The sequence below is a fragment of the Pavona decussata genome, unplaced genomic scaffold, assembly GCF_977016875.1.
Source record: "Pavona decussata unplaced genomic scaffold, jaPavDecu1.1 SCAFFOLD_348, whole genome shotgun sequence".
Lineage (NCBI taxonomy): Eukaryota > Metazoa > Cnidaria > Anthozoa > Scleractinia > Agariciidae > Pavona > Pavona decussata.
Window position 1 is genome coordinate 460864 of NW_028145732.1, and position 25058 is coordinate 485921.

The 25058-nt window shown below is 40.2% G+C and overlaps 1 protein-coding gene across 3 annotated transcripts in view; it reads right to left on the minus strand.

The window, feature by feature from the left end:
* Nucleotides 1–25058, minus strand: part of LOC146453160 (dynein axonemal heavy chain 6-like) — an 80241-nt gene that overhangs the window by 46419 nt on the left and 8764 nt on the right. For all 3 annotated transcript variants that reach the window (XM_085097009.1, XM_085097010.1, XM_085097011.1), the window contains exons 6-28: nt 24035–24302; nt 22738–22843; nt 21880–22056; nt 20366–20515; nt 19151–19356; nt 17057–17341; nt 16315–16437; nt 14384–14557; nt 13788–14006; nt 12535–12824; nt 11733–11965; nt 10881–11071; nt 9914–9994; nt 9072–9230; nt 8040–8161; nt 7397–7506; nt 6731–6792; nt 5981–6085; nt 5485–5603; nt 3910–3984; nt 3474–3561; nt 1027–1277; nt 132–363 (exon numbers count right to left, since the gene is read on the minus strand). In XM_085097009.1, the coding sequence (XP_084953135.1) occupies nt 132–363; nt 1027–1277; nt 3474–3561; nt 3910–3984; nt 5485–5603; nt 5981–6085; nt 6731–6792; nt 7397–7506; nt 8040–8161; nt 9072–9230; nt 9914–9994; nt 10881–11071; nt 11733–11965; nt 12535–12824; nt 13788–14006; nt 14384–14557; nt 16315–16437; nt 17057–17341; nt 19151–19356; nt 20366–20515; nt 21880–22056; nt 22738–22843; nt 24035–24302 (3826 nt within the window). The remainder of the gene's footprint in view (nt 1–131; nt 364–1026; nt 1278–3473; nt 3562–3909; nt 3985–5484; nt 5604–5980; nt 6086–6730; nt 6793–7396; nt 7507–8039; nt 8162–9071; nt 9231–9913; nt 9995–10880; nt 11072–11732; nt 11966–12534; nt 12825–13787; nt 14007–14383; nt 14558–16314; nt 16438–17056; nt 17342–19150; nt 19357–20365; nt 20516–21879; nt 22057–22737; nt 22844–24034; nt 24303–25058) is intronic.

Below are 25058 nucleotides of genomic sequence, written 5' to 3' on the forward strand. Positions count from 1 at the left end.
GTGGCAGTGGAAATCCACCTTGTTCTTGAAGAAGTAACAAGAGTATTAGTTCTTCCCTTAAGATTTCATTTGTTGCAAAGCTACAACACGAAGACACATCAGAAAAATGCGTGTTCTCCGCTCTTTACTACCTTAGCGAGATCCTTGACAGTCTCTGTTTTTCCAGTACCAGCCGGGCCAGCTGGTGCACCATTCAAATGAAGATTAAGCGCTCCAGTTAGGGTAAGGTAACATCTGTCGGTCAGGGGTGTGATAACAAGGCGTGGAGAGCACCCCAAGTATTCATAGCCATAATCAAACACTGCGTTGCTGTGGCGGACCATACAGGAATGTTTTTCATCATTCCACTCATACCGCAACTGCCTGCAGAAAAATAGATCCAACAACAACAACAACAATCCTTATTTCTTAATTCTTACCAATTTACAATTGGACTGGCTCGCAGGTAGCTACTGCTAGTCTTGGGCGGGTATGGATATTTAAGTTTAATTGCAAATTCTTTATTTTATGTGTCAATAGTAGTAAAATAAATGAAAAATAAGTAAAACAAGAAGAAGAGAGAATAGAAAGGAGTGAAAGAAAGAAGCAGAGATTTAAGGCAACGTTGGTTAGGATGAGGAATTATAAAGAATGAAGAATGAATTATGAAGATGCGATTTAAAGGGTCAGGCTGTCTCCAGAGGAGAACCCAGTCAGCTTCATCGACCACCAAAACCAACTGTAAAGTTTATTTCACGCCGCGAAGCCAAAGCGTAAACCATTCGAGTCTGTGGGTGAAAACTTAACGTGTGTTCGAGCAGAAAAAGGCGTCTGCTCGTGGAGGTTAATGTATTTTATGTGCTCTGTTTATTATGCTTAAGTGGTTGGTTTAACTTTTCGGATACGAAGTTATTCCCAAGGTGCCCCCTTCCAAGTGAAAGCTACTGAGCATCACTATTAGTTTTTGGGCTTTTCGTCCTGGATATCATGACAATTTTGAGCGTCTAACTTGCACTGCAGTCTACTACCTTTAATATGCCTGCTTACCTAGTCCATTCGAAATCTTCTTGGTGATAAACCTGGTTGGTGATCATAGAGTCCAGCACATCACGAGCATGTACCTCAATTGTTAATAGAGCTTCAAGAGTCTGGTGCTGATGTGGGACCAAGGATGACATCGAAATCTGAGACAGACTGTGAAGAATGGACACTTGCTTCTCTCTTTTGCTTTGAAGGGCATCTTTTGCTCTCGTGGTATGGAAACATTTCAATACATCGCGACTGAACACTATTTGAGACTGATAAGAAAGACAAATTACGATTGAACACCAAGACAGCTGCGTTTATTCATCTAACTTTTCTCCTTTGCTTTGAGTGGTATCGCTCGGTTTTTGGTTCTATACAAATTTCCATGAGCCACAACCGACTTCATTTGGATGCTTGGTTTGTCAACAGATTTGATAACTAAAGGTGAATTAGCCACAGTAAAGACATTCGAGGGCTGATTTTTCGAGATTTAGCCCTTCGCATCTCTTTACGGTGGCTAATTTACCTTTAGTTGTCAACTCTGTTGATAAAACAAACATTCGCTCCTACGCCCCACCAACGCAGTACGGCATTTTCCTTAGAAACTAACCAGCTTATCTACTTTTAGTATAAATCTACTTGTGTTCTATCACGAATGCCGTTCTCTGATTGGCCACGCTACTCACTATCTATCTGTGATAAATAGTGAGCAGCGGTTTTCAACAAAATGGCGGCCGCTTCGTCGCGTTTTCGAAGTATCTGCGATGAGGAAATAGATAATTTACTTGTTCAGTTTTGACCGACTAGTAGATTTATACTAAAACAATTAGATGATTTTGGCTGCGCCCTCATCAGCTATCACGCGATAGAAATGTCGAGCTCATAATCTAATTGTTAAATAGACTTTATTTGAGACTGATACTGAGACGGAAAAGACAAATTACTGCCTAATTTCAACAAAGCAGCGTTCAATGAACGAATGCTTCCTTTTCGCTTTAAATGATATTTTTTGGCCTAGTAGTATGAAAGCAGTTCAGTCTGCCGCAGTTCAACTCAACTTGTGACCGATATAAAGACAGAAAAGGCAAACAACCACCTAACCTTAATATAGCTGTGTTTAAACATGCGTGCTTCTCACTTGCAGGCACTGCCGAGAGGGTGAAAGGGGGGGGGGGGGGGGGGAAGGGATGCTTTGACTTGTCCACTAAAGTGGAGTCGATGCTTGCTTGTTTGAAAACAACACAAATAATTCCTGCCGTACTTCAAGGAGCAATTTCAGCTTTTCGGAAACGGTAATTAGGTTAATTCTTTGAATAGAAAATCTTCAAGTAAAAATTTAGCTTTAGTTAAAAGCTAATTGAGGCCATCGCACCCCACTGTTAGACTTACTGACATACTCCGTCAGAGGTCACATATACCATAGTAACGACTTTATAACGTTTTTCTTTGAAATGCCAAAGTTAATGCCATGCCCTCTAATACAGAGGTATTTTGCGCCGTATATTACTATGTTAAAAAATAAAAGATCTTAGCAAGGGATATTGGAATACAAACAAGCAATCGAAGATACCCATAACCTGCATAGCTGGCGGTTTTGTTCGCACGGGGTCATAGGTTTTGGCGGCAAAGCCACGGGAGGAACGGCCTCTTCCTCATTCCACTCGCCCCTTCACCGCTCGCTTCAGCGTTCTCCCCCGCCAAAACTTTTGACCCCGCGCGAACAAAACCGCCAGCTACGCAGGCTAGGACAGCCACGGATAACAACATATGGGATATTTTCCACATCGAAGCTTAATAATTTCTGAAAAATGTGTGGCCACCCCTAATTTACTTGTTGGATTCTTATTGATATGTCTATTAAAACATATCTTGGGCCTGGCTAACCAACACGGCCATGCTTCATAGCCTTTGAGTGTGTTCGGCTGGGTAGAGAAGGCAAAATAACAGCTGATCTACCGCAACTCGGATCTGAAAGCTAAATCTTTACCTTCGTCTTTCGCGCACCGAGCCGTTCAATTATTAAGTATCAGTCTGGACTTAGTTGTTCAAAGAGCGGATAATTTTATGCACTGGATTGGTCGTTATCCAGCAGATAAAGAGTGTCCAAGCATTTCCCTATAGACCCTATGCAAAAATGGCTGGCATTTTAATATTCTCTTGTCTGCATTGAAATTAGCATCTCTAGCCTCGTTCAAGGTGAAATATTCTTTTAATTTTTGAACTCAAGAACGAGGTTAGTAAGGCTTATTTGAATGCAAACAAAAGAACATTAAAATGTCCGCCTTTTTTACATAGGATCTACAGCTTACAATCTGTGAATAGAGTAGAAGCGATGTGTAATTTAAGTATGGGGATTGTGTGGAAATCTTGCCAAAAACGTTGGTTGGAGTATATTTGCACCGCTGGATAGCGACTTATCCACTGTATAATGTTATCCGCTCTTTGAACAACCAGGGCCTGATGCTTACAACAGTGAGTACAGCTTGGCCTGGATGAGCCAACACCCAATCAGAGTAAACTGAAGTGTTGTAATACATTAAGCACATCTTTACACGCCTGTAAAAAATAAAATAAAATAAAGTAAAATAAACAAATCAATATTTTCACAGTTGAGGACTTGTCATTTAACAGTTTTGAGGGTAAATTGGCCACCGTAAAGAGATTCGAGCGCTGACGTTTCGAGCGTCAGCCCTTAGTCAGGGCCTTAGCCCTAAGACCGCCAGCGCCAGCGCTCGAATCGCTTTACAGTGGCCAATATACCTTCAGTTATCAACTCTGTTGATAAACCAAACATTCGTTTCTACTCTCCACCGACGCTGCACCGTAGTGTCTTCAGAAAGTAACCCCCTTACCCAGTCAAAGAGCGTTTACAGGTGAAAGTGTCTTTTTTTTTATAATACTTACATTTTGACAGTCTCGTACATTGCCAGCTCAACATTGTACAGCCAAGACTCCACAGTTCCACGAGCCCTTAAAGTCCTATCAAAATGGAAAATATGAATTACAAATGAAATGAACAAAACGCAAAATAAAATAAAAACTTATGCAACAGACACTATACAATTACACTTGTTACTCCCTCATTTAACACGGGAATATGTTTTATTTTCATGACAATCTGACCCAAAAGAAGTTGTCGAGCATAACGAGTTGATGTTTAAGACAACAATCATGGCACACTCCCTGTTAACCACTTGATTTCATAGGAAGATAAACGTTGCAAGGTAAAAGTGGCTGGCACTAGCTCCTATCACTTTCTCGACAATTTTTAAAAGCTTAAAAGCTGCCTCTAAACCCCTCCCGACCAAATTTTTTTTTTAACTTTGCAAAAAGTTGTATCTGAACACTAATAACAGTTCCATAATAAACTCGGGGGTCATGAAACTTGTTTTTGAGTTACAACCACATAAAGTTAACTTAAGGCGTGCTTTGGACAGGATGTACTGTTGCTATGGTAACCACTTGTTGGCCAATGATTAGGCAACTGTTTAACACCATCATTGTTGTATAAAATGATAAAGAGTGGTAGTGTCGATCCATCAAAGTATAGTTCAAGAAAAGTGCCTCGGGAGAAAGCTTCTTCATTTCTTGAAAGACAAGCAGTTAAAGGGCCACGCTCACGACGATTTTGCTGTATTTTGGTAAAAACTGCTCAAATTTTGATAAAGAACCTGTTTTGTTTCATGAATTGCCCTTACAACACCAGGAAGAAAATATTAAGGTTTTTCTCCCAGGAAAAACTTTTAGCGACTTCTCAGGGAGAACTGAAAAAATGGGCCAATGTTTTCAAGCTACAATCCACTTCCATCCTAGCCATCCTTAGCCAAACGTAATTAAGGACGGTGCCTGCTAATAACGAAGTATTTTTCTGCGTTTTATGACTATGCGGGAAAAGTAGATCTTAGCAAGGGCTATTGTAATCCAAAACGAAAATTAGGGGTAACCACGCATTTTTCAGAGATAATTAAGAAATAATATCTCTAAAAAGCGCCAAAATATAAAGCAATGTATGGGATTTTTTCCTAAATTGAAGCTTAATTATCTCTGAAAAATGCATGGTTACCACCAATTTTCTTTCGAGATACCAAAAGCATTTGCTAAGTTCTGCTTTCTCCGCATAGTTTTAAACCGCGCAAAAATATTCCTGTCTTAGCAGGCACCACCCATAGGATACCCGAGCATCTCGAGATGCACAGAACGTATGCGCAGTGACAAAAGTAGGCACCTTAATAGTAGTTGTAGAGCATCCGCACTAGTAATCGGAAGGTCTTAGGTTCGACTCCTGATAGGAACACTCGGAATTTCTTTTTCCGAGTTTGCTTGTGTCATTACTGAATAATGCATCATTCTCATTAATCAATACTAGTTTCTGTGCACTAAAAGGGTTATTGTTAACAAAACTGAACCATTATTTAAATGACTTCTTTCGGTTATTCATAGTGACACTGTCCCTTCAAACTAAGGCATTAGTTTCCTTACTTTGGCAGCTGGACACTCTCTCCCTCCTCTGAAGTCATGGTTTGGATTTGCGCCGGCGAATGAGCTTGGCGATAAATGCCAAGCTGGTGAATATTACCAAAACACTTTCTCAGGTGGGGCTGCCATGAAAGAAAACAAAGAGAGTCGATTCAGTAATTATTACATGAAATATTACTCACCTAAGCCGAGAGACCCACACAACTGGGTCACTGGTATGTGGATTTAGGGTCCGTTCAATTGACCCTATTCCGGAACAGGAATAAAATAAAATAAAAATAAATCACTTTATTTAAGTGTCGATGTCTTCAGCGCAGAGCACTAATTGGCGACACTTTCCAAATCGAATTGGAATTTAGATGCGTTGGTTTTTAAGGAGAGGGGAAAACCGGAGAAGTTATCCACAACTAAGAAGTTATCGACAACAGTTTTCCTCGCCGTCTGTGCAGGCCCTTAGTAGTTGTGGCGGCAAAAGACAGGATTTGTGTCTTGAACAAACCTGCACAGCATTAGGATTCTTGCTGTTTGCTAAGATGTCAAGCAAGTCTTCATTACTGAGGAAGTAAAATCTGGCAAACACCAGCCTCTTGGTTTCAAGGTAGTCCTTGAAAGAAAAAAAGAATAAGTAAACATTAGCACTTGCAACAAAGAAATCTCCAACATGTGCTTTCACGTATGACGGATAGAAACTTGGAATTGAGCCACTTTTAACGAACATGTTTAAGCGCTTGGCCGGCCATGACTTTGAATATCTTTTCACGCGTGCTAGTTGGACATATTTGGTGTTTGTTAACAAAACGACATTCACTAGCAATTTTCATAGTAAAATTTTTGCTACTTAAGCCACTAACTCAACAGACCCTTTTCAACACAAATATAACCGATACCTGGGAACTTGAAATGGCAAAGAACAAAGTGATTATTGTAACTTCTCCAGTTTGTTTTTGCAAAGGATGCATTTTTAACCTCAAGAAGGACAAGGTTGTTCTGTAACAAAGGTGTTTTTCAAGTCATTAATTTTAGCTGGTGTCTGTCATCACCTGTTACGTGATTGGCTGCAGCATTTAGCGGGCGGGCGACACGATTTTGCGAGGTGATGTACATTTTCATCGTTGCAGCAATGTAGCTTTCTGAATAATGAAACAACTCCCATCTTTGGCAAGCTAAAGGTAAACTGTAATGAATTTTAGGACCTTTTTTCTCAGTCTTCCACGGAAAATACAACCTTTAAAATACTAAATATGCCCACCTCTAAGCATCGATGGATTTTCTCCAAGTGAGAGTTACTTGCTTGCAGGACTTCCAGTACTCCTTGAGAGGACAGAAAATTAAAACAATGTATTTAAAATTGCAACTGCCACACGTATGAGTTATTCCTAAAATTAGACGTTGTATTGTAACAGCAAAAGAAGTTAAATTCATCATGTAGCAGCTCACAAATTTACTATCCCAATGTTGTTTATTTTTTCTTAATTTGTTACCAACTGTATAAGCCCTGTAAGTACAGAACGGCGTTGCTAATAAAGGTCTCCGATGTAAGAGAAAAATAGAGCGAGAAACCGGAAACGGAGGACAGAGAGGCAGGAATTGGGATAAAACTGCATTTTTTGGTTGTTGCGGGCATTAGAAGAACAAGGAAAAATATCAGGTCCCGGTTGTTCAAAGAACGAATAATTCTATCCAGTGGATAAAATGTACTTTTACTAATACATTTTACCCGCTAGACAGCGACATATCCTCTGGATATAGGTATCCGCTCTTTGAACATCTGGGGCCTGAACAATGCATAAAAATTCATGATAGCAAAAGCACAAGGAGGTGGCTGGGTAAGTAACTGTGAGTAAACGCTAAGGAAAACAGCAAGTTTAAATGAACCCCTTTGTCCTTCCCGCAATAATTAAGCCAGCTCTCTTACCGGCAGCTGTTGAAGCCCTCAGTGCATTTGGTTTATCAATAGTTCTTCTCATGATGTCTTTCCATGATTTGTCCACTTGAGCAAACAAACGAGCCTCATTTGGTAGCTGCCTGCAACGAATAGGAGCCGAACTGATGACAATCATTTGCGAGGGTAAAATAAAAACTTCCTCCATTAAAAACTCCACACAAGCCAACATGCATATGGTTATTTGATATCAAATTTTAAATCTCAACACTCACGAGAGTATTTATGAGGTTTTTTTTTTTGTTGGTGAGCACCTGCTAGATAATTCCATACTTCACTAGCTACACTAGCTTTCCCCAACGTAAAGCAGCTTTGAATACTGTTTCTAAGAATTTGTGCATTTGGGTGATCACGATTAGCAGCGGGTACCATTGTCCCTCTAGTCAATTACTACTTTTGACCGTAGAATAAAGCTGTCATCCTATCATCAAACTGTATCATAAGACAAGCGAGTAGACACAACACCTGTTCATACGACCACCTCAAAAAACTATAACGCAAACCGAATGTTGTGTGAAACCCTGTAGTAACAACCCATCTGTACTAAGGGGGGGGGGGGGGGCCTTCCCCTCCTTAGCACACCCCACGGTGACATCTTTCCTCACATCAATCGTACCTTTGAATGTCTGCAGCTGAAAAGATAGTTTCCAGGTAAAGCCAGTTTCGCTGACAGAGAAGCCATTCATCCAATGTTCTGGCAAATAGCTTCAGTTTCCTATCCCAGTCTTCCACTAAGGCCTGTAAATCAAAAAGCAGTTTCTCTACAAACTACTGGCATCTCGTTTAATTAGTACGTATTGTTTTTTTTTTTTTTTTTTTAGTGTGCAAAATGTTGAACAGTCTATGGATGGTTTGCATGTGACGTCATAGCGGCCAAGTTGGTGTACAAGAACAAAAAGATTTTTCTCCTCTGGGAGTTAACTTCCATTTTTATGCAAACTTTATATTTACATTTACATTTACATGTTATTTGTTCGGTAAAATCATTAAATATCACACCAACCGTTCACTTTGTGAACAATTTTTCTTTTGCATTGTACAACCACATGGCAGCAATGCAAACCACCCATTCCAACATTCACCATGGTGTGATACACTATTCAATTTTCATTGAAAGCAACAGCAACACCTGTCGGTCAAGTTAAACTGCATAACACTGGCTTACAAGCGCCTCCAAATACAAAGGTTTTTTTGCCCGGTTTCTGACTGTGCGGGAAAAGCAAATCTAAGCAGGGGCTTTTGGTAAGCGTGCGTTTTCAGGGAGATCGTTAGGCGATGATAACGCATTACTTCACAGCAATGCAATTTTTCTTGGAATGCAGTTTGGATATCTCTGAAAAATATGTGGTGTCTGTTTGGATTCAACCAGCCCTTGCTGAGATCTCCTTTCTCACATAGCCATGGATCACGTAAAAATACCTTTGTATTAACAGGGACTGTCTTCAAGAAAATCTACTTTTTAGGACCCTTCCCTCCTGTACAAAACAAATGTGTACTAACAGAAGGGGATAATGTCCTTAAGAGACACTGGATGAATGACAATGAAATAGCAAAGCTTACGATGTTTTCAAGCTTAAAATGTTCTTAGGTACCTTCTAACTACATAAATCCAAGCACAAATGACACATTTGTCTGAGCATATCTGTACCTTGATAGGCGTGACGAAGCGTGACCCTCTGATGTTAGAGAGCGTGACTTGACTCTCTTCCACAGCTGTGATGATATCATCGGCTCCTGTGATGATGGCAATGTCACGGCTTGCATGAGCAGCCAACGTGAAATCCGTGTGATTCCAGAAGTCCATCACCTGGAAGACAAAGCAAATCTTGTTGAAGTTTTAAAGGTAAATGCATTGTAATTTTAATGTGTGTTGCTTAAAGTGCAACTAACGCATTTTTTTTCCTTTCCCTGAATAAAAACTGATTACTTGTGCAAAAAAACAATTGTTGGTAGCATTTTTCTTTGAGCTTTAATGTCCCGTGAAAGTTTCAATTTTTTGGCGGCTCTTTAGTTCACCACCACGCAAGAAGGAGAATCGGTCTTAGTTTTACAGTGAGGCCTTTGAAGGACCATAATAGACGATACCAATGCCCTTTGCAACAATTTCGCTTCTATTGTGGTCCTTCGATGACGTCACAGTAAAACTAAGAACCATTCTCCGTCTTGCTCGGCGGTGAACCAAAGAACCACGAAAATTTGAAAGTTGACAGGACAAAAAAAAATCAAAGAAAAATGCTACGAACAAATTTTTTTCGTACAAGTAATCAGGACAACTTGGAGGGTTTTCATTGAGCAAATGAAAAAAAGATGGGGTTATTCGCACTGTAAGATTTTTCTCAGTGGTAGAAATCAGTACAAAATGTCCGTCCTGTTGTTTCTTGTTTCACATGTCACTCAATGGAATCTTGGGCGCAATGGAGACTTGTACAGAAGCGTGTGTGTTCACAAGTTTCGGCTTAATAATTAAATAAATGCAAACAGTTCTTTCACCTTTTGAAGCATTTGCTCCAGCGTTGCTTCATTGCTGGCCTGGGAGGAGATGTCTGAAATTTTCTCCTTGTGTTGAAACACCTGAGAATGATTAGAAGTTTAAAGAATCAGACAAAGAAAAAGAATGTTATCATAACTGTTATAGTTATATTTCAAAACAGTTGTATTTGCTTTCTTTTCATATACTCCAATACATCGGTGAAAGCGAAAAATCTGCGAGTGTGTTTCCAGGGTTACCCTTAACGGATGACTAAATGTAAACGAATTGTCGTTTCTCCTAGTAGTGAGCTGAAGTTTTGTTACTTGCAATATCTGCATTAGGGAGCTATCAACAACGGGAGCTGCAATATTTGAAATAGACATTACTAATGTATAAGGAGGTTAGTTTCTACAGAAACTAGGCTGCTGCTTCAGTGGAGGAATGGAGGTACTTTTTTGTCATGTTGTAATCAGCTATCTTGTATATTTCTTGTATTTATATTACACCCACTAGCGGGTTCTGTACTGAAGATGAACGAAGTTTCATTCTAAATATGCTCACAATAAAAATCAATCAATCAATCAATCAATCAATCAATCAATCAATCAATCAATCAATCAATCAATCAATCAATCAATTTATTAAATCAGAGCGCGGGATGAGGTTATCCTCTATATCCGAGCAGGGGGCTCATGTGTAAAACACAAGACAATAGCTTGGAGCAATTTAACTTACAAAAACAATCAAAAAATAAATTCAAGTAAATTAAAAGAAAAAAAAATTAAATATGTCGCAACCTTTCTACTAGACGTTTCGAGTGTCAACCCTTGGTCAGAGCGAATCCACGAGGGAGTAACGCTCGAATCGACGAAGAGCCAACGCTCGAAATGTCAGCTCTCGCGGAAGCTCTTTAGGGTGGCCTAATTGCTTTTTCAACTTAGCTGATAAAACCAAATATTCACCAACAAACGTAGCTTAAAATTTTACCTGCAGTTGTAGAAGGTGTCCCAGGGTGAAGTACTTGTCACGGACTATGCGTGTTCCAATAACATTCTGTATGGCCTCCCAGTGCCTTGTTCTCAGTGCGGAATTTCTTAGGCTTGTAATCACTGGCATGCCCTGTTTGAAGTTTGTCACCTTCTGTTTGAGCTTTGGGACAACTTTGTTCGGTGGTAGACCTGAAACGTATTGATAACTCTATTTCGCACTGATTGCCAGTAATGGGAGACTTCTCCAAGATGAGGTTATGTTCGATTCATGAGCAGGGGTTAACCTGGAGTGCTGCATTCCGGAATTACCGCAAATTACAATTTTTAGGGGCACAAAATTTGGACGAGTACGTTGCATCAAATATCACCTTCTGCCGAACACTGGGGCAACTTTGTTGGGACAGGGTGAAAGACCTCAACGGATTGATAAGGCTATTTCTTAGTGACTGGTACTAATGGGAGACTTGTCCACAATGAGGTTACGTTCGATTTATGCACAGGGTTTACGTTAGAGTGCAGCACTGCGACATTACCGGAAATTAAGGGTGCATTCTTTTTGGGCAAACCTGGTATTACTTGATCCTGTTCAGGAATAGTGAACAATTATAACAACGTTATTGCTCATTTACCATGGCCACTAAGCCAATCAAATCCCTGGAATTGCATCATACAATGATCGAGTTTTTAATATAACATCTAACAGACTGAATATCATCTCCCATTCTGCCTGAAAAGCTTCCCAAAACAGCGCAAGTTCTCTTATTCTGAGTAGATTCTACTCCGTTCATTCTGCCCCCGATAGCAGGTCGTAGAAAAGATTATTAAAAAAGCAACAGTAATACGTCGATACCTTTCTCCAACAAGAACACTGTCTGGATAAACCTGGTGACGTCTTGCTGCACCATATCAATCTTTAGGGTCTCAAACGGTGTGGCCTCCCACTGATCGACTAAACCTTGCCACTCCTGGAGGGACTCCCACAGAAGGCACCTTAGGGTCAAGTCCTTTTCTACTTCGGTAACCTCCGATTGTAGAGATGTGGCCTGGGGACTGGAGTGGCCTGTCTGTTTGAGGACAGCTCCCCTGAGAGGAATACAGAGCCATTGAAACTTTATAAAGAATGCACGTAATCACAGTGGAACCTGGTAAATACGGACACTGAAAGGGGCACGCAAAAGTGTCCGCCCGTATTAAGCGGGCTCTCACAATTAACGTTGCAGACATATTCAAAGTAGTCCGTGACCTTGTTCTGTACTGACATTTTCAGTTTGTGGTTCAGCCAGACGGACTGAATGTTAAACAATTTATCCAGTGCGCAGATAACCAGTGTCAGTAAAGTGTGGTTAACTTTGTACGAGAACGTGTCAGTCAGTCACAGGAAAGCGTCCATTATCCGTACTAACCGGTGCTCGTATTTTATTAAGCGGGCTAATGTAAGAGAAAATATAAGAGCTTTTCGTCGGGACAAACAGAACTTTCCGCAATAAACAGATGAGCGTATTAAGCGGGTGTCCGTAAAGCGGGATTCCCCTTTTTGCAGTTAAGAGAGTGTTGAAATACGCTTGAGGCAACAGGATCGGTAAGTTATCGAAACTTTCGAGAAACGAGACCCTTTTTAACTTAAGAAACCAGAAAACATCATCCAAACTTACTCAGACAAAGCCTTCTTCTGCAGTGACGAGGACATGGAACTCCCAAAGCGTTCCTGGTACGTGGCATAATTTCGAGCCTTCGTCGACAAGTTTGCCAAATCTTCCTTCAGGAGTTTTAGCTTCTCGGTAGCTACTTGAGGAATGCTGTCAACATCAAGCAAAGCAGGGGAACACACCTTGTTCTTTATGACCACGAGTTCACGCCGTACTGTCCCAATCAAGTCATCCAGTGCTCTGCTATATTGCACTATGTTTTCATCCTTCTTTGCTTCGCAATACAAAATAGTTGACTGTAATATTATAAGAAAAAGACAGTGGTTGAGTGGTTGCAGTGGGGTAAATGTGCTTGGACTGGACAGTTTTCTGTACAAGTCCTTTTAATCAGGCTTCATTTTCTGTCATTGAGAAGTAAGCTCTAAACTTTGTAACCAGCAAACGTCTAACAAGGTTCCTAACTTGAGCAATGTTGGCGAAAGTCTAAAGCTTAAAGCATTGTTCACAATAGTGACATAACGAAATTTTATGTCTGTATACATGCTCCTGTTTACATTTGCTTGACTTGTTGTTTGGCCATAATAGGACAGATAACATTTTAAACAATTAAGCAATACTAAATATTTCCCTCTGGTTCTGTTTATTATACTATGCAAGGTGGCTCTAACTTTTGAGCCTGTTATGTGATTTCCAGTTTTTCTTAAGTGTGAACAGTAAACTGAAAGCTACTACTTAAGCAAAACTACCAGTATGTTGTGGTTCCGTTTGTCGCGCAAACACCTTTAACTTTGAGTGTGTTGATGAACTTCTTAAGTGTGATAAGGTAAACAAAGGCTACTCGGCGGTTAATTTTCCTTTGGTACTGTTTATTATGTTGTCGAAGGTAATTCTGACTGTGTCCAGGGCCTTTGCACAAAACCCTGTAATGCGAACATTCCGTTTTCCAGTGAAAGCTACTGAACAGTGCTTTCCTGTGGTAGCGATTGTCAGGACGTAGTCTTTGACTTAGTGTATGGATGAAATCCTTGATATTCAAAAGTAAAATGATAGCAGTTTAGTAGTATATTCTTGGTGATAACTGATTGTGACGCAGGGTGGCTTGACTATTGAATCTTAGAATGAAACCCTTAACTATTCCTATTCAAATTGAAAAGGAACTTACAGCTGCGTAGGTTTTAATATGTTTTTTTTTTTACTATTAATTTATGCTGTGCAACATGATTCTTACTAAAGACTGTACACCAAATCGTAAATCATACCTTTAGATGCTGGAAGCTTGGCATTAGTGTCTGATAAAGAGCCAGCTCCTCGGCTGATATGGTCATCTCAAAGTTGCGTGCAATGCTGTACATGCGCGTCACAATGTTGTACTCCTGTTCCAAGGAAGATATCTCATTGGCCATGCGCGAAAGAAAGATGAGATGTTCCACAAACGCTTCCACAGTTTCAGGCATTTTGTCAAGTTTCCTAGAAGCATGCTACAGAAAAGAGGAGTTTGATGTTACTCCATTTATTCATTACATAATCCCCGATTACATAATGCATGTGAAATTTGACTGAACATGTCAAGAGTTCAATTTTAGGTAAATGGTGTCGCGAGAAAGCTGTCTAACTAAGTGATCATTTCACTTGGTTCTAAACAAAAGCATTCCGTCAACTGAACACTCATTTTACTTGGTATTTGTTTAAGATGGAAGATTAGCTGTACAGATCCAGTGGCTTCACAGTCTCTTTATATCCCTCAAATTAGAACAAGAAACAAAGAAACAAAACTGAACTCAATCTTCACAAGACAACGGATTTTTTCCCTAACACCTGTGAGTGATGTTCAATCGTAACAAAACCAATGATTCACCTTTATAACATTTAGAAGCACGTCATTTCTCTTAGCAGCAATAACAGGAAGATGGCGGCCAACAGCTTCAAGAACCTTCTCAGGAAATGGAAGACAATCTTTTTGAAATCCAGTGATGTCCACGTGAAAGAGACCAACTCTCTTATGCAAAGTCATGTTTTTCATGTCAATGACCTATAAAATAAAATGTTCAACAATTTTTGTCAAACCTAGAATATCCAACTTTAGATTATCCAAACGTTTTTATTCTCAAGACAGCTCGATTATCCAGAAATTTCAGCGCCGATCAAATCGAAACTTCAACATCCCCCCCCCCCCCCCCCCGGGGCAAACTCCGGGCATTTGATTATTTTCTGTGCCCGGGGAGTGGGGAATTTGACGGGTAAGGCCTTCCCGGGAGGTGGGGAATTTGACCTTGCCTGGGTGGGGAGGGGAAAATTGAACCGGAAGTGTCAGGTTTTAAATCGCTTTTTTTGGGCGCCGAAGTCGGTAACAGCTATAAACACGTGTTTGGACGAGATAGAAGAGTTTAAAGGAAGAGATATAGCATTTGTGAGCGATTGCCTTACAAAATAAGGTCTTCAAAAGTGAGAGTGCTTAAAATATTAATTATTTTTATAGATTGTATATAAATGATGTAGATTTTTTATACAATGAGTCAAGCTGCGGCTTTGTCCCGCAGTGAATAGTGAAAGAAATAAACACTGTCGAATGAAAAACCGCTTTGGCTTGAATTGCAGAATATCCTGCCCATCGAACAGTCTACGTAGCCGGCTAACTCATTTTAAACATTTTATTTAATATGTATTTCTCGTTAAACAACCTTTGCCGTGTTTCGGAGTTAGAGCAGCTTACATTTGCTGATTGACAATTTCCAATCATTTTTTAATAGTTTCAATGTTAAAGTTGTGGTTTTTGTAGTAACTCATGACAGGAGCCGACAACGATTGTTCTTTAGGAGGGGCATTTGACAGACAAATCCGACGATAAGGTAGGGCATTTGAACACTATTTTGGCCCGAGCGGGAAGGAATTTGAACGATCTAATCTTCAAAAGTTCAAATGCCCGGGGGGAGGGGGTGGGGGGGGGGGGTGATGTTGAAGTTTCGAGTTGATCGGCGCATAACCGTGCTTCATAAGTAAGTTACTTTTCGTTTTTTTTCTCAGAGTTGTCCATAGTTCGTAGTATATTTCTCTCCTTGATAGTTTGCATTAATCATAGGAGGTAACTTACAACAGCCATTCAATATTTAATAATTATTCCACGAACGCGCGTTGGAAATGAGATGATTATGACCAACTCGCCGCAACCATGCAGCCTTGTTGGTTATAATCATCTCATATCCAACAAGCATTCGTTTAATTTAAAATAAGCAGTATGATAAGGGTAAAATAAATGTAAAAATTTAGTGTATTCAGTGAAATCATCTCAAATGCCCAGGGTTGGGTGGCACGATATCTTGTAAAAAGCACAAGAATGTAGCCGCGCAAGCACGCCACAGGTAACTTGATCCACATTACAGGAAATAGGGCCCTTTTGTTTTTCTGGTCTCATGTGCACATTGATTTATGGAAATACTATAACAGGTAACTTAAGACCATCTTAAGAAAGTTTTCAGGCTCCAGTTGCCAAAAAAGTAAGAAGGATCACTCTCACCCCTAAAATTAGATGTTCTTACAAAAAAAGGAGTGTATTTAACTTCTGCGAAGGAAACCCCACTGACTGAAAGCCGCCCTGCTGAAACGCTTGCTGTGCGGGCGACTTCCCAAAACTTGAGAAGATTTTGTACCTCCTACCAAGTCGCTTTGAAGACTGTAGGTTAGCTTTTCAAATGTACTTTGCCTTTAGAACACTTAGCTACATTCCAAGACAAGTGCACTACACCTTACGCCACAAAATGACAAAATGCAGCTATGCCAAGCTTGTCCTACCTCCTCAGTATGCTGATTGAGAACAGCATAAAACTCTTCAGTATTCCACTCTCTTTCCTTAAGGGAACCATCCACATCTACTCTTCGCGACTTGTCCACCATACTGCAAAACTTTCTAAATTTCTGGAGCAAAATAGCAGAATAAGAGACGCACATCTACTACATGTAAGAGCAAAATACAAAAAAAAAATCACTTAAAGTCTAAAATTATCGCATTGCCCTGGAAAAGGGCTGTTGATGCACACATTATGTTGATGCACACATTATGTTAACTGTCTTATTAATTACACGAATGACGATACAGATACGTTTTGGACAGACTTTAGTGTAACAATTGAACTGAAGCAGTTGATCATTTGATCATTACTTTCTTCCCATTTCAGTTTGTTTGTTTGTTTCTTGTTTTTTCGTTTTTGTTTTTGTTCTGTTTTTTTTTTTAATACCTCTTCTAACTTGGCTAGAACGTGAGGTAGACGGTGTTTCATCCGATTTATCAACACCGAGAAGTGGCTGTGGTTTGAAAAAACGAGACGCAGCCGAAATTTTTTAACCAAGTTCGAGACGTTTCAAAATTGGAATGCTATGGCTTCTCAAGCCATTAATTCTTAGAGAAATTTAAAGCAAAAGTTCACCAAATTTTATGATAAGATCACTTTTCCAAACTTCCTTCACGGTAGTGATTTCCTTGTTTTCTCTTCATGATTACTTTCAGAACTGCCAGTGCCATATATATTAAAAATACCTTTGAATAATTGAGCACGTTGTCCACTTCTTCCTTAATCTGATGAAATATCTGACCAACATCATTCTGATAATCAGGATCCTGTCCAAACAGCAGCTCTGTATCTGGCCAGACGATCTTCTTGGCTTTCTCTTCTTCCTCCACATCACGAGATAAGGCATACACAACATCACTGGCTGGAGGAGTCACATACACTGACAACTCTGGGTCATGAACCAAGCTCTTGAATGAGGCTGCAGTTTGTTCAAACCCGTAGATAATGGTCAGAAGCGCTGATTCAAACTCCTGAGGAAAAAGTGTTAAATTTCATACGTGAAATTTTTGGTGTTTACGAACGGTTTCTGCTTTCGCTACTGCACATACGTTCTGGGCACCTCGAGATGGTCCGAGAAACTCGGGTTCTTAAGAGGGTTTATTATGACAGGTTTCTCGGGTTTTATTTTTCCATTGCAATTGCACTGCTTGAAACGGAAAAAGTGGACTACCTCCAAAGATCATCCGGACCATTTATTCCAGAAAATCTCCGTCTGATCCGCGCATATACCATTTGTATTTCAACAGGTTGAACCGAAGATTTTGGCTGAATGGCTCAGTGAATCAGCCCAGTGAATGGCTCAGTGAATGACCCCAGTGAATGGCTCAGTGAATGGCTCAGTGAATGACCCCAGTGAATGGCTCAGTGAATCACCCCAGTCAATGAACCCAGTGAATGGCTCAGTGAATGACCACAGTGATTGGCCCAGTGAATGGCTCAGTGAATCAGCCCAGTGAATGGCTCAGTAAATGGCTCAGCGAATGACCCCAGTGAATGGCTCAGTGAATCAGCCCAGTGAATGGCTCAGTGAATGGCTCAGTGAATGACCACAGTGAATGGCTCAGTGAATCAGCCCAGTGAATGGCTCAGTGAATGGCTCAGTGAATCACCCCAGTGAATGGCTCAGTGAATGGCTCAGTGAATGGCTCAGTGAATGACCCCAGTGAATGGCTCAGTGAATGGCTCAGTGAATCACCCCAGTGAATGGCTCAGTGAATGGCTCAGTGAATGACCCAGTGAATGGCTCAGTGAATGGCTCAGTGAATGACCCCAGTGAATGGCTCAGTGAATCACCCCGGTGAATGGCTCAGTGAATGGCTCAGTTAATCACCCCAATGAATGGCTCAGTGAATGGCTCAGTGAATGGCCCAGTGAATGGCTCAGTGAATGGCTCAGTGAATGGCTCAGTGAATGGCTCAGTGAATGGCTCAGTGAATGGCCCAGTGAATGGCCCAGTGGATGGCTCAGTGAATGGCTCAGTGAATCAGCCCAGTGAATGGCTCAGTGAATGGCTTAGTGAATGGCTCACTGAATGACCACAGTGAATGGCCCCAGTGGATGGCTCAGTGAATGGCTCAGTGAATCACCCCAGTGAATGGCTCAGTGAATGACCCCAGTGAATGGCTTAGTGAATGGCTCACTGAATGACCACAGTGGATGACCACAGTGAATGGCTCAGTGAATCACCCCAATGAATGGCTCAGTGAATGGCTCAGTGAATAGCTCAGTGAATCAGCCCAGTGAATGGCTCAGTGAATGGCTCAGTGAGTCAGCCCAGTGAATGGCTCAGTGAATGGCTCAGTGAATCACCCCAGTGAATGGCTCAGTGAATGACCACAGTGAATGGCTCAGTGAATCACCCCAGTGAATGGCTCAGTGAATGGCTCAGTGAATGGCTCAGTGAATGGCCCAGTGAATGGCCCAGTGAATGGCTCAGTGAGTCAGCCCAGTGAATGGCTCAGTGAATGGCTCAGTGAATCACCCCAGTGAATGGCTCAGTGAATGGCTCAGTGAATGGCTCAGTGAATGACCCCAGTGAATGGCTCAGTGAATCAGCCCAGTGAATGGCTCAGTGAATGGCTCAGTGAATGACCCCAGTGAATGGCTCAGCGAATGGCTCAGTGAATGACCCCAGTGAATGGCTCAGTGAATGACCACAGTGAATTACAAAATGATTCGCTGAGTCTTGGACATCAAAGTTTGCTGATGTTACTGAAAGGCACATTAAGTATGTACTGGCGCTCAATACTTCACGTTTAATACAGCTGCAGCTCTTGTACCTGTTCAGAAGGATTCAAAGATATAAAAGTCTTGGATGACTGCTGGCTTTGGCGTCCAGATGACTCAACAGAAGGATCAACTCCAGAACTGACTGTCACTGTATCCTCGACAAAAGTTGTTCCTTCGCCAGTGTCAGGAGAGGACTTCTCACCGGTTTCAGGTCTTGGAGTAGGGTTGATATCAAATGTCACTGTTTTTTTGTCAACTAAAACAGAAGAAATTAACTGATTAACATTTAATGGCTGATTCATGAAACTTAAAGTTCTGGCCCCAGTTGTTCAAAGGGCGGATAATTTTATCCACTCCATAGTCCTATAACTTGTGAATAGAGTAGAAGCATATGACAAATTTAAGAATGGGATTGTGTGGAAAACTTGCCAAAAGCATTGGTTGGAGTACATATGCTCCGCTGGATAGCGACATATCCAGTGGATAAAGTTATCCCCTCTTTGAACAGGTTAAAAGCTAAGAAAAACGACAACATTTTTTTTGCCATTTTTGAAACATGTTTTGACAGCTCTGACGAGATATGTTCTCAAATTTCAAAACTGTTGTTGTTTTTCTAAAACTCAAAGTGCAATGTTCAAATATTGCTATCAAACTTCAACCTTTTGTCCAACATTTTGAAAATACAGTAGGGTAGCTATAGTAAGTACTGCTGTTCCACAGGTGAAAATGTCATACTTTGTTCAGTCAAGAAGCCTGAACGTCAGGGGTTGAAATCCAGATTTTTATTTCACTCATATAATTTCTTTATTTAAACATGATATATATCATATCGGCTCATAGTAAGACCATTTGTTTTAAATGTCAAAGAAAATAGGTCTCTACATTATGAACACCTCGCTTTATACAGTACCACTCAAAAGTTAGTTGACAGTCTCGACTCCATCCTTGGAACTCGATTCTCAGGTCTGGAATGTGTTTCGAGACGCGAGAATCAATCGAGGATCGAGAATCGAGAAACAAGGAGGTTTCAAATATGCAAACACTGTAAGAGGGAAGCCATTTTTGCTTTGCATTGCCTCTCTCCACTCTTGTTGCAGGTGTATAAATTGGAACTAGTGAGCCATTCACAAAATATAACAAAATGTACGCTTCTGAGGTAAGATGTACATGTACCTTAGCAATGGTCTGGCATTTTATCTTCCATTTCCTTTACCTTAACAGTTTACAACACCAAAACATGATGACAAACAGAGCTAAATACTTACCACCTTCTTCCTTTGATGGCACATTTAAGACAAGCTCTACCTTCAAAAGCTCTATTGCCCTCACATCCTCCTCATCATCATTAACAATCAGGCTAGCTTCTGATTTCTCATCAAGAGTTGGTTCCATGAGACTCAGATGCACAATGGGCCCTGAAAAGTACTTACATGTGAACAACAAACAAAGCAGACTATTTATGTCCCATTAGTGACCAACATCTAATTTCTCCCTACAATATCACTGCTTGATTGAACATTCAGATCATGCAAATAAAGAAAATGACCACCAAAGATAACACACATTGTACACTGTCAAGAGAGGATCATCCTCACTTGACACTGTATATTTATTTTTAAGATGGATGGATATTAAGCTTATTATTAATTATTAATGCATTGACTGATAAACAAATTCTCTCAACTAGTTCCAAAACAAATTTGCAGAGAATAGTAAGGAGAATATACACTTTGATGTTTGGAATTAAGTGGTTAAAGTTCTGGCCAAACAAAGGCAAGAGTCACCATGCATGTTCTTATCGGCTGACATGGACACTTAAAGAGTTTGAACCCTCACCAAATCTGATCTCTCTCTCTCTCAGGATCTCCAGTGCTCTTCCAGACTCTAATGTAAATGCTCAAGGTTTAAGGACGGTGCCTACTAATACCGAAGTATTTTTGTGCGGTTTATGACTATGCGGGAAAAGCAGATCTTAGCAAGGCCTCTTGGAATCCAAAAAGAAAATTGGGGGTAACCACACATTTTTCAGAGATAATTAAGCCATAATTTCTTTAAAAAGCGCCGAAATATAAAGGAATGTATGGGATTATTTTCCTAAATTGAAGCTTAGTTATCTCTGAAAAATGCATGGTTACCCCCAATTTTCTTTTGAGATACCAAAAGCACTTGCTAAGTTCTGCTTTCTCTGATAGTTTTAAACCGTGCAAAATTATCCCTGTATTAGTAGGCACCACCCATAGGAAACCTGAGTATCTCGAGATGCGCAGAACGTATGCGCAGTAACAATAGTAGGCACCGTCCTTAATTTGTACTCTCATCAGTTCTAACCCTTGTTTGACCCAGCCTTTATTTTCAAACAATTTCAGTCTCATGCACTGCGTCTAAGATGTCAGTTGAACTCTCATATCTCATTTCATCATTTGGCCTTTTAGCCTGTTACAAGCTCTCACTTACTGTCATGCTCTCTTAACCCTTTCAGACTAAACTCAACATGTACATTCTCCTCTTTCTTCGCCAAGTATTTCTTATGGTACAAGTTGAGAGAAATTATTTAAAAACACGAAACAGAAATTTTAGCAATGGTGATCATGCATCCCCTTTATTCTTGCAACATCTATCACTGTTAAACTACTGACATTGTAAGGAGAAATGAGATGCCGGTCACTATATTAGGCCTTAAAAGGTTAAAGGATTTGAACTCTTGTCATCTCTTGGTATTGCTCTAACAACCGCCTGTTTGAAAATCATATCAATTCAGTTTCTCTTTCAGTATTGATACCTTGTATAGAGGAAGCCTTGACTTGTGCCAAAAATGTCCTCAAGGCTGCAAGCACCAGTCGTCTCAATAGCCCCATTATAATAAAGTCTATTGTTCTGATAAAGCGGGCCAAACGATGGAGGACACCTCTCCATTGAGACATCTGGGTAAAGCTAGGCTGCCCATCTCCACCCTTGCCTAAAATATGAAGACACAAATATTATGTTTATTCTATTCCCTTTGAAGCATAAATAGCCAAATTCCAGTAGCTCAAAAAATTGGTTGGAATTATATTGGATAGTTCAAACTTGTCAATACAATTATCTACAGTAAGTGATGAAAGAGACGCCCCATTAGCAGGAGTGGGGAGGGGGTGCATATACAATCTGGCTATATCCTATAAATTATCGGCCTATAAATTAACAATCCCGTATTAACACCATTGGTTGTAGATCACTGTATCCCAAGTCTGATACTTGATAAGCCAGATTTTCTATCCTCAATATTATAATGCTTAGTATACCTTTTGTGCATATAGGCTGCCTGCATTAACTTGAATGCTTGCCATGTCTTTAATTTGTTTCACTGCAGCTGTATATAACTTCCCAATAAAGGTTCTTCTACAGGAGGCAGTTATTTTTTCCTATAACTTGCAATGCAACAATGACAACTATAATGTGTAGTATAATGTGAAAATATCCACAACCCTTCCACAGAAGGGATTGAAAATTCCAGAGTGGGGGGGGGGGGGGGGGGGGTCTTCAAAGGCCAAAAAATTTAAGGTAAATTGAAATTTCCAGTGGGATAGGGGGTCCCATGGGAGATCATGTATGGATATTTTCTGGAACTACACAATATAAACAGTCTATAAGTTATGACCTTTCCTGTTCTTGCCATCTGGTTTAGAAGTTTTCTTTTTCTTTAGAGTTTCTTTTTTTCTTTCTGGGTGAACCCAGTCTGTCAGACCTTCCTCCTTTGTGATTGTCTACAAGAGTACAAAAATGGCATGAACACAATAAGGATTCATTTCTACACTGTGCACATATGCTGCCCGTTTTAGGAACACCCTTTTCTTCATTTTTACTTTTTTCTTGTAATAACGTAATAAGGCTTTCCAAGTCAGTTTGTTTTTCTGTTGCGTTATTGTCGTTTCCTGACTTTTTGAATCCTGGTTATGATTTGTTTACACTTCTGTCCAATTGCGCGTTCACATCACAATGTAAACGTATTTATTAAGTAAACGTAAATATTGGAAAAACGTGCACATGACAACCGCTTCAAGGCTTAGAGTGTTTTACAAGCGTTAGGTTAGACCACGTAACAACGTAACAGCAGAGAATTATACACCTTGTAATAACGTAACAAGGTAATAGCAGCAAAAATGTACTTGACAGTGTTTTAGGCCTTGTAATAATGTAACAAGGTATACATCACTGACAGTGTTTTAGGCCTTATAATAACGTAATAAGGTGAATAACATTAAGCGTTAACATCTTAGCATGAAAGCTGATAGCATTTAACTCTAAAATGCATGGTTTCTAGAGCAGGTTTCAATTTTGTGTCGAAAAACCAATTGAAAGTAATTGAAGGGGAGTGCATGGTAATATTAAGGCCCTATTAAGTGACTATTGAGGTAAGGTCAAATTCTCCTTTTGTTCACAAGCGAATACAAGGCAATTTGAGAGGAGAATCTAGCAATTAATCAGAAGTCACACAGGGCGTTCTGCCAGGCACCTCTTCAATAACTCTGGCAGCTACTGAGCAGATGCAAACAATGTAATGAACCAATCACAATTCACAACAAATTATTGATTTTGGGCCATGACAGTGTTATGGGTCAAGGCCCCTAATGTTGTAACAAGCAGCAAAGACCAAGCAGGAGCCGCTTAATTTTCAGACTGTGCAAACCAGTAGAACTATCAGGCCTCCAATTTCCAAAGACACAAGTGGGGGAGGGGATGGAAAAGGTAGCCTTTTAATACCAATTAATTTAGCTTCAGATCTGCACACATAGGTGTTTCAATACTTATAGTACAATGCTTGAAATCTACAGGACCCAAGAAATCTGATTAGAAGTTTGGGAGATGCCTTTTGCTTCAAGAATGACCATTGATCGCTCTTAAAACAGAACTCATCTGAACTAGACATTCAATACTGTGTCTGCAGTCTATAGTACCTCACAAGCCTCTTGGACTATCTGCAGAACTTTTGACCTCAATTTGGCTAGTTTTTCCTTTGCCTCTTCAGCCTGTCTAAATTGGGCGTCTTCAAACTCCTTAAGCGTGAATGTTGTCTGATGATTGCTGTATAGAAGACAGATGGCATGGTCTTTTTCACCCACTCCTGTTATGCTACTGCAGCATTTCTCGCACAGTGCTCTTACAAGAAGGATGGCTTGTTGAGTGGCTTTTGTTGCTGAGAAGAGTGAACTGCAAACCTCAGATCTAGAACAAATAACAGAACCTTAAAGTCATATAATCACATACTTGCAAAGGACAATAAAATTCCCAATATATCCATCCACCCCATCACCAAAAAAAAAGAAGCACTCCAAATCCCAGATAAAAATTTTGAAGACAAAAACCCATATAGGAGGTAGAAGCAAGCTGTTTTACAGTCTGCGAGTTGTTTTCACTGGGATGTCCAACCCACTTTCTGCAAAATAAACATTAAATTCCTCCTTATCAAACCTTAATTTTAATTTCCACACACAAACAAAACAAAACAAGCTTCCTCAATCTGCAAAATATGTACCTACAGGGGCAGTCACCGTACATGATGCTTCTGGCCAATTAAGTCATAACTAATTTCACTTTCATTTCAAACACTTTGTTATTAATTTTTATGTGACTGGCTATTTAATTTAAACTCGTGAATCCAATGCTGGCCAGTGGTCTCCTATATGTGGCATCTTGTGTGCTGTGGGCTAGCCCAGTAATTTGCAGGACCACAAGTAAGGCTGTTTCTGAGACTCACCGTGCAGTAAGTATTTTCCACTGAAATTCTATTTATACAGTGTGACAGCAGCTCAGAGGCTGCCATGGAAACCTAGGTACAGTACTCAGCTTAAACTCACAGAGTCCAAAAGTGTGTCGTCAGAAACATTTGAATTTTTTGGAATTATGGGATTTGTTAAGAATGATGAAAACGTCTATACTTGCCAAAATCAGCATCTTAATGCAATCTGGCGGTGAGATATT